At 42.6% G+C, this 9,877-nt stretch overlaps 1 protein-coding gene across 2 annotated transcripts in view; it reads right to left on the reverse strand.

The window, feature by feature from the left end:
• Mkx (mohawk homeobox) overlaps positions 1–9,877 on the reverse strand; it is a 59,612-nt gene that overhangs the window by 48,570 nt on the left and 1,165 nt on the right. For both annotated transcript variants that reach the window (XM_010614785.2, XM_010614786.3), the window contains exons 2-4: positions 9,413–9,572; positions 2,024–2,177; positions 1,348–1,659 (exon numbers count right to left, since the gene is read on the reverse strand). In XM_010614785.2, the coding sequence (XP_010613087.1) occupies positions 1,348–1,659; positions 2,024–2,177; positions 9,413–9,572 (626 nt within the window). The remainder of the gene's footprint in view (positions 1–1,347; positions 1,660–2,023; positions 2,178–9,412; positions 9,573–9,877) is intronic.

A 9,877-nucleotide genomic window follows, 5' to 3' on the forward strand; every position in this document is an offset into this window, starting at 1 on the left:
TTTTTTTTTTTTTTTTTTTTTTTTTAGCTATTTGTACTTGAATGACTTGATTTCTTTTCCCTTCTCTGAAGATAAACATTCATAATGCTATGAATCTCTAATCTCTGCTTAGTTACCTTACATGTAGCTTCTTTATGTTCCTTATTGGTTAAATGGCCTTTTGCTCCTACTTCTTCTGAAACCCAGTTCTCACAAGACTGCCTGGCATTTCTGAGTGCCTGGGGATGTCTGTGTTGCTGGAACTTGAGGTACGCCCCAGAACGCAAGATCGACGTAAGGACGTACTCAGACTTTCACTGCCCATATATCTTGTACACACTTGAAAATGAAATTTGTGGCTAAATAATCTAAAAGGCATATTCAACAGACCAAATTGGCCTTCTTTCGTAAAGCCCTCTTGTCCATATACCAAGCTCCAGATCATGAGGGCAGCACCTCTGGCTCTTAGCATGGCATAACAATTAGTAAACGAGGGTAGGACAGGGGTAATCACAACCGTCTGCTAGTAGCAGTGCTCCTCCAACTCCCAGCTAGCTACTCTTTTCAACTGGAAAAGAGCAACTTTGGAGTACTTGGTCTGGCTTTTCTTATCTGTGATTTAATGCGGCTGGACTGGACGCTTTCTGAAGTTGTTTCCAGATCTAACATTAAAGCTCATTTGCTGGCAATCCTCAGGGTTCAGATTCTATCCACACCAGATGTAGGGCACACATACCCCTTGTTCCAAAACAACCTGCTCAAACACTCTGTCAGAGGAAATCTCTCTGGGAACTGAAGTCCAGATAGAAAATTTTACCAAGCATGCTACTCCATCTGAATATTTTGGACAGGTAGAAATGGATTCATTATTTCTGGAATGAAAGTAAAAATTTCAAAGCTATTTATCAACCCTACTTGGGCTTTCCAGGAATAAAAGTAAAATTTCCAAAGCTGTTGAAGCCAGGCCTATACTTTTCCTTTCACAAAAAACCTTGGAACTCGTGTTAATTTGTGTTTATTTCCATCACTATTAGAAATCAGAGCATGTAAGAGAAAAGATGGAGTATAAAGTAATATGAAGCATTTCCATGGTGGCTGTAAGCCAGTGCTTTCCTCTACACATAATTAGCATTCACGTTAAAATTCTCATTGAGAACAAAGAATTTTATCCTTATTATTTAAATTGAAATTTTTTCATCTGTGAGACTACTAACCAACTTATCAACTTTTAATAAAAGCTTTAAAATTGGATTACAAGTAGCATACGAATAATCTACGCCTTCAAATGTGTCAAAATAAACCCCTCCGCTGCCAGTTTTCTCTTTTACCGCAGGTATCACCTTAATTACAAGAAAAGCACAAGCGTACCTGTGCGGTAGACAAAATTGCCTTCGGTTTCGGACGACGACGGAGACACCAGTTCCTCCTCAAATTCATTGGAGCTAAAAGATCCCGAATGGTTTCTTTGCCTTGGTTTCCCCATCATGGCAGTGCCCGTGGCCATGACGTGCGTCAAAGAGTCGTTAAGGTAACGGTTCAACAAGCTGCTCTTGTATTTGGGGGGTGAGACGTAGTCCTCGCCGGCTTTGATCACCGCGCCCTCACTTTTGATCACAGGATGGTGCACCGGGCCGCGATAGCTCCCCTCGCTCGTGTGCGGTCTCGGAGGGTTTTCTCCATCTACGAAGAACGTACAGCAGGTGTAAAACCATCTCGGATATGAGGTTCGCTCTTAGGCAAAGGAAGACAGGCGTCTTTGCTATCTCCCCTATAGTGTACTTTTCATGAATTTCACAGAAAATGTGATTCCAACACAGCATGAGCTATGCCCAAGAAGAAACGGCCATCGCTCTGTCTAAACAGTTACTCCACGCAGTAACTGAGAGCTCTCAATGGCATCATCTGCTTTGTGAGGTCAGCCTCGCAAAGGGCCTCGGAGGTGAATTTCTTACGACAGAGGCCAAGCAACAAGAGGCAAATTGAAACTTCTGCGCTTGATCTTAGCCAAAAGGCCGAGAAGCGAAAATGAAAACTCTGAACAAACCTTCAGAGCAGGAATCGTCGCTGCTCACGCTGAGCCGCTCGGCATTGCCTTGCACGTATTTGTTGTACAACTTTATTCTCAAAGCCCAGCTCAAATCGGGCTGCCGGACCGTGTTCTTGAGCCGACGTCTCGCGTTAGCAAACCAATTTGACACCTAAAACAATAGCAGTTTCCCATTAACTAAACATGAAAACATGACTCATCTGCTTTCTCACAAACAACCCAAGGGGCTGGGGATGTAGCTCAGTGGCTCCACCCCCTGCCTTGTAAATTCAAGGGCCAGAGTCCGATCCCCGTACGAAACAAAAAACAAAATAAAAACCCCTGAAATCGGACAAACGATCCAAGCCTCTTCCAGCATCTTTCGTCAGCGGAAGTCGTACTAGATGTTCAGGTCCGATCACGCCTTCAATGCCGGGCACATTTGATAGAAACCGAGCTCTTCCTGTACGCTGAGTAACAAAACTACAGAGGCCTTGCCATCCAAACTTTTAGTCTTAACTAAACGGCACCTATGTGCTTAAGAAACACAACTTCCATTTACTTCAGGATTTTCTCCGGCTTTCTTCTCTCTCCTCCTCTATTCCATCTGACTGTTTTCCTGTCTGAGAAACATCTAGCAAGAGACTGAGCTGGGGAAGGCTGTGAACAATGGCAGACTGGCACGGAAGCCAAAGGAAGCCAGGCTTGGTGACACACACGTGTGGTCCCAGCTCTGTGGGAGGTTAAGGCCAGAACTTCGAAATCAGCCTGGGCAATATGGCCAGACCCCATTTCAAAAAATATAAAACCAGAAAAGGGATACAAGAATCTAAGGGGGAGTGGGATTACTGTCCATTGAGCCACAAGCCTTCATGAGGAATCAAGCCTGTAAACGAAGGGAGGCTGGAGTGTCAGGTGGAGGGGACAGGAAGTATGTTCTCAATAAAGATGAACGAGGAGAAAAATATAAGTCACAATTCACAGACATGGTTGGGGAAGAACAAGAGGGCAGAATTAAAGATGATCTTGAGCTGTCCAACCTGTGCAACCAAGAGGAGGGAGCACCACTTTGAGAACGTGTAACTCTTTAAAGATTAAATGACGCGCTTGGTTTGGGGAGTGGCTAATTGGAGGTGCTAGAAAAGCATATGGAGGAGATATCCAGGAAAACTAAACACGATGCCCGGAACTCAGAGGGGAAAGATCAGATATGCAGGGCACAGGTGTGCAGAGGGAAAGGAAGTTGTAAGGAGACAAAAGGAGAGGGTCAAGGGTCAGCTGTGGGGACCGGCAGCAGCAAGGAGGGAGGACAGCAAAACCCCCAGAGCGGGGCAGAGGAGCAGCATGGGGGGAAAAGCCACAGAGCCCCAGCTTTAGGCAGAAGTTAAGTCCTTTAGCACCCAGGTGAAGGCAAAGCAATAGATGCCTCAAAACAAAGAAAACCTTCTGCTCTTTTTGTAAGGTGCCACTGGATTTCCAGAGGCTGAAACTGCACTTGAGATTTATTCTAATATCTCAAGATCTTATCAGTATATAATTTTTTTAAATATCTCCAAGAAAAAAATGATTTTAAAAGAATGAAACAGGAAGAGAATTGTCTTCCTGTCAGTTTGTTCCAGAACACGACCCCATTTTACTATATGGCTTGTGTGGCAAAGGTTTCACTGGCAGTTTTTGTTTTCTTTTTCTTTTTGCTATACTGCAACACGCAATTTTACACATTGCTCAAGCCCTAATTTTTGGATGAAACTGTGGTTAAGTTCTATTTTAAGAAAGGCCAAATTATATTTTGTTCTCCCGATCCCCATGACTAACACACGATAGTTCTCCCACATAAATTCAATATTCCGCGTGTAATGCGTCACCTCCTTCTGCCTTAGCTGTGGAAACTGACCTTTCACATTTATGTGCAGTGATGTAAGATCTCACTACGACACCTCAGAAGTCTCGGGCTTCGTTTGGCCAAGCTGAACTAGTATCACCACGATTTAGTCTGACTTCGAGTGCTCAGTCTTTTCATTCTGCCCAGACAACTTCTGAACTATTTGTTCAACAAATATATATATATATATATATATATATTCTGTGAGTCACGGTTTTGAGGGCCAGGACTGACTAAGCTTTGTCCCTTCAGTCCACATGGACCAGCAGTGAAGGAGTCGTGATTACCCTGGATACAGAGGGGATTCATCACCATGGAAACACAAAGCGCCACGTCCCTTTCTTCACATTCTAAACCTGCCTCTGATGCTCCAGTTCACGGCCAAAATTTTCACCCAATCCTCCTGACTACTAACGGGGACTTTTACAACATTCCTCCCACTTCTCTGTCTTCCATTCCCGTCTCCTGCATATATCTGCTGTAAAATGTTTTATTTTTCTGAGTACATGTTTGCAGTACTTATGATTATGTTTACTGTTAACAGTCATCATGAAATTCAATGGTTCATGGTCACTTTTACTTAGACACTCCACTTCTTGAAATCTCATTGATGTCCTCTTATCCTAACTATGGTACAGTGGCAGGAGGAGCACTTGGTCTCCTGACTGGAATTGGTCAAAAAGATGCTGTGAAGTTAGCCAGGTCATTCAACTTTAATGAACTTCAAATCTTTCCTCTGAAATCCCTGTTACCCTGGCCAGCCTTGTAAACTGAGACTGTGAACATGTCTCCAGCCCTCCTGCATCAGTGTTGATTCTCCTAGTAGTTGGTACAAAGCTACCTTCTGCTCTGCCCATTATGCTCCAGCAATCAGATAGGTGTGGTTACTTCCGGCTCTGCTCCTCCCACACATGGATTGCTGCTGATTTCCCTCATGCTTCTATTACTCATATATAATAGAAGCCAACTCCAAAAAAATTTTTTTTACTTTCTTCACTAAACAGTATACAATCCAGACTGAACTAGTTACATTTTAACCAGTCTTAACTAGCTTACACTGTACCTACCCAGTTCAGTTTAAGACCCATAATAAAAAACATAATGGCCTTCTAATAAGAAACATTAGCACTCTATAATTCTAATGGACATAACTAGTTTTCATATTTAGGGGTCAAATCCTTTTTAATGTTTTATATATGTACACTTCTTACCATATAATAATAGTTATACATTAGGAAATTTTCCAGAAAAGTTTACTGATATCTAGCAGTCTAAACTGATTTTTAAGCTTGACTGGCATCCAAATTGCTAATATATTTACTTTGCCAATATTTTATGACCAGAAATTTACAGTACAACCTAGCAGCTGGATACAGTCTAAGGAAGTTCATATCTATTTATAGTAAGTTCTGCAAGTACATGCAAATCACCGGCTAATTCATTTGAATAACTTTTTGCATTTTTTCTGTATTAATTAATGCACATGCCAGTTTACATTGTCTACCTTTTACCTACCATGGTTCCCTTCAGATTGTCAAGCACAGTCTCTTTAAATTGGTTTTTACACAAAACAGACTTTCTTACCAAGAATAAGTACTAGAACAGCATTTTACAGTTAAACTCGGTGCTTTTAAAAAACCACACATTTTATAGCGAAAGCACAGAGGGCCAAATATCTCAAAGCTGGAAGACAAAACTGAGTAGTGTCCATCCTATCTAACAGAGGTGTTTACATTCATCACACTGAAACAGCAATCATCACAGTGAACCCAAAGGGATAAGCCAGCCTCTGTCTACCTCTGAACACGCCAAATTAACAGACTTACTCCGAGTTACTCTGCTGAATTACTGAGCACCTCGTTTCTATGTGGTAGAACGCTTGGAATAATGTATAAGGGACAATCTGAGATTCCGCTGAATATTTAACAACGACGGTAAGACATATAGTTATCTAGGTGCCCATATCTGTGCAGAAGCACTGACTTCCAAGCAACAACAGAGCTATGTCAACACGGTAGGAAAGATCTTCTGGCACAACAGTCTTGGGCAACTAGATCACAGGGATTTGAAGCGCATAAGAAGAGAAAGTATTATTCCTTGGCATGTGCCTAATGGAAAAGCTCATGGAACCTGATATTATTCCACAGTAGAGCCATTTATATTTTGAAAGTATAAGTATATTTTTAAATGTTTGTTTGAACAATAGCCAGCGATAGGAACCAAGCACAGTAGACCGTTTTGGTCAGGTAAAATCAAAGAACACATGCACACAAATACACTCACACAAATCACCTCCACGTTGACTTTATGAAAGTGCTATTATCACATTAAAAAGACGTCAAATTAATAATGTGAGTAAGAGTCAAGCATAGCCACAGCAAATCCCCACAAAGTTATTCAGTCAAGTGAGCGAAAACAAATGCAAGTTGCACAAACATTTCCTCACTTCATTTTTCAAGGACAAAACACATGTAGCTACTGATTAATGGAACTTCTATTCATAAGAAAAAGTACCTTCTGAGGTCCTCAAACATATTTCCATGTTTTTAATGCTAGGCCTCAAGGGAAATTTCTGACCAGATTTCACACTCTTCCTTCCTTACCAATTTAAGAGTAGTGAAGGTAACATAATCCAAAGAAAAAAGTAAATATAAAACAAACTCCCAAATATAATATACTTCTATAGTGAAGGAATTAACAGGCAGACATCTCGTTAATATAAGCCATGAAAAATAGGAGATAAGAAAAATAAGAGTTTGACAGAAATAAGAGAAACACTCCATGTTTGCCTCTAGAAATGGATATAGGACATATTTTCAGATATTTTGAAAGTGAAATGGGTTATATGTGTGCTTGTTCTGCAGACCTATCACATACTATTGAAGTGAACAAGCTGCTCTCTGTGTTTTCCCTATGACAGGATGAGTTTTTAAACTAGAACATCTTACAGTTCAAGACGTTTGTGAGCTGTCAGAGAGAGATTTTGGAAAGCTTCATGATGATGACAGCATTATTCCCCCAAAGCAAGCTATTTGCCCTCCACAAGTGTGCAGATGGCTTGTTCTGTGGAAAGCTCAGGGTAGGGGTGACAGTCTTGCGAATGCTGTGGGTGGGATTTGATCACACTTCTCAAGAAGGCTGGAACTCACAGGCTAAGACTGACTCATTATTACTTAGGGTCTAAGATCACAGTTTTGTGTCTTCCCTGTAAACTCCTAACATAATTTATGCAATTTTCCATACTCAGAATTTGTTTTGGATGTTCAGTTTATGTTTGACTTATACGAACTCATACATATGTATGCATTTACAAACACACACATACATAAAATTTACATGGACAAACCATTGTACCTATTTGAAAACAACTGTATTATACATTAAGGTGCCTTGGTAACTCTATACATTTTATCTTTTTCCATTTATTACTTTATAGTTTAAGAAATAAACTTCAACTATGATAAAATATGATAATCAATATACTGCTGTCATTCATTACTATGGACAATCTTTGCCCAATTTTCTTATTTTGTACTGGGAATCGAACTCAGGGCCTCACACTTGCCAGGCAGGCAGTATGCCTCTGAGCTACATCCCTGGTCCTGCTCCATTTAAAAATTAGGAATTCTGTGCATTTTTATTTCCTAAGGACTAAGTATATGAGAAAGGAAAGGGGTTTGAATGGAAATTTCATGTAAATCAGAGAAACATAATAACCCTACCAAGATATAAATGTAAAAAGAATTGTTATGTATATTCAGACTGGCATTACAGGTAGCTAATAATTTCATTCTTTATGAAAATTATAGTTTACTTGTGCTGCATCTTAAACTACTGCATAAAATTTTAAATGTAATTTATTATCTTTTCATAACTAAAAATGTCCTAAAATAATGTCCATTTTTTGCTGTCTCTATAAAAGTATAGCAACCTAAATAAGGTAACAGAGCATTACTGCCACCACTGTAAATACTCAAATAAGTGTAAATTAGTTCAAGATAAACATGTTCAAGATAAATAGTATACGTTTAAGCTGAAGTCACCACAAACATTTATTTTCATAGGTCAAGTTTTCCTGATTATAGTAATTTATTTAGAAATGACTTTTGTAAATCATGGAATAGCTCATAGTTTTAAATTTTTTATCAGTACATGTTTACAGTATGATTATATTAATTATGGAAAGCTGTTTTTATGGTGAACAGATATCAAGCCAATAAGTCATATTAATTTATCCCTCTATTGCTGTTGGGAGTCACTATTAATATAATTTCCTATGAATAAGAAGGAAAACATGTTTTTCTTTACAGCTGTATTCTAAAAATAAGCAGAAAAATACATATTAGAATTTTGATAAGCCGGACCTCAAGCCAGCTTTCACACCTTGTCAAAAATTAATTCTGAAGTGACAGTTTTAGGATACTCTGGAAACGGACTTTTCTTTTATTTAGTATTTGTTTATCTGGGGGTGTTTCCCGTACTGTACATTTAATGCAGTCCGGTGGAGCTACTGTCCGGAGTGAAGTGTCCTGTCCCTCCTGCCCGCCCTTCTCTTCTGGATGTTCTGTTTGCTTGTACAACGTCCATGCCACCGTGTCTACTACAGAAAACTGGTGAAATGGATAGAGCATCTCATCTAAAATTAAATTGCCCTTCCTCGGCCCCTTACTGACCCTGACGTCCACGCACAGTGGCGATGTTATCCTTGAGATGTGCTCCACACTACCGTTTTAGCGAATAGCAAATACGCCTGTGTTCAGAAACGCTGGTTCGATGTAAACTAGCGTGTTCACTGGAAAAGAAACAACCTTGCACCATCTCTCTACCCTTGGCAAGCAACCATCTGATCTGAATTCTGCCCCCTCTCCTTGAGCCCAGTAGGAAAGTACCAGCAGGGTGCCTACTGTGGGTTCCAGTGGGGGGCCCTGATGCTTTCTATTAAAGAATAATAAAGTACGCAAACCCACTCCCTGTCTTTCTAGTCCCCCAACCTTTGTTAACAGTGGCCCTTCTGCGTTGTTCCGAACTTGAGCTTTAATACGGGCTCCAATTTGCTGTCCCGAGTTCCGGGTTCTCAAAGCTTTTGGGCACAAGGCCAGCAGCTGCAGAAAAACTTGAGAACTTGTTAGAAATGTAAATTACGGATCTCACCGGAAACTACTGAACCGGGAACTCCGGGTGGCGCGCAGGCATCTGTGTTTGAACCAGCTTCCTGCTCTCCCTAGGGCACGACCTATTTACAGCGTACCTGAGCACAGATTCCCAGGCCTCCTCCAAATCCCCAGCTGACCTTCCAGTCCCTTCCCTAACAGCACATTCTGCAATCCCTCCCGGACCGGACCGGCCGGCTGCACCACAGCGATAAATCGGAATGAGAAGCAGCCCTTCCCAGCATCACCCCTGCAACCCGAGCCAAGGCATCCGGAACGCTGTCCCCGGGCCCGGGCTCCATCGTCCCGGAGGGGCACCACCCGCGTCCTCCTCGCTAGCGGGGGAGCGGACTCCGAGCCTGTGGGCACCGTTACCTGCACGAGCGTCATCTGCGAGCCGAGGGCCAGGAGTATCTTCTCGGTCTTGGTGGGGTACGGGTTGTCGCGGTGCTTGTAGAGCCACTGCTTCAGTGGCCGCGCCATGTCTTGCAGGGCCTGCCGCTTGTGCCTCACCTTCCCGCCGCTCTGCCGGGCCCTAGGAGCCGGGAGGGGAGAGGAGGGGCGGTGAGGGCGCCGAGCCCGCACCTGGTTCGTGGCCCGGGGGGGAGGGTACCGGGCCCAGCCCGAGAATCCCTTCTCCACGCTCCCCAGGCCGCGCAGGGCTGGCGAGTAACAAGGGCCTCGATCGCGATCGCGGGTCACAGGGCAGCCTGGGGTCTAAGTCGACCTCGAGGTGGATAGAAGATGCCCTGAGCCCAGGGACTCCAGTCAGCGATTAGAGATACGGCGGAGGCGACTGCGCCCTGCTCGGCCCCGTGCGCGCAGCCCGGAGCCGCCGGC

The sequence above is a fragment of the Fukomys damarensis genome, unplaced genomic scaffold (assembly GCF_012274545.1).
Source record: "Fukomys damarensis isolate Sample0158 unplaced genomic scaffold, DMR_v1.0_HiC HiC_scaffold_19, whole genome shotgun sequence".
Taxonomy (NCBI): domain Eukaryota; kingdom Metazoa; phylum Chordata; class Mammalia; order Rodentia; family Bathyergidae; genus Fukomys; species Fukomys damarensis.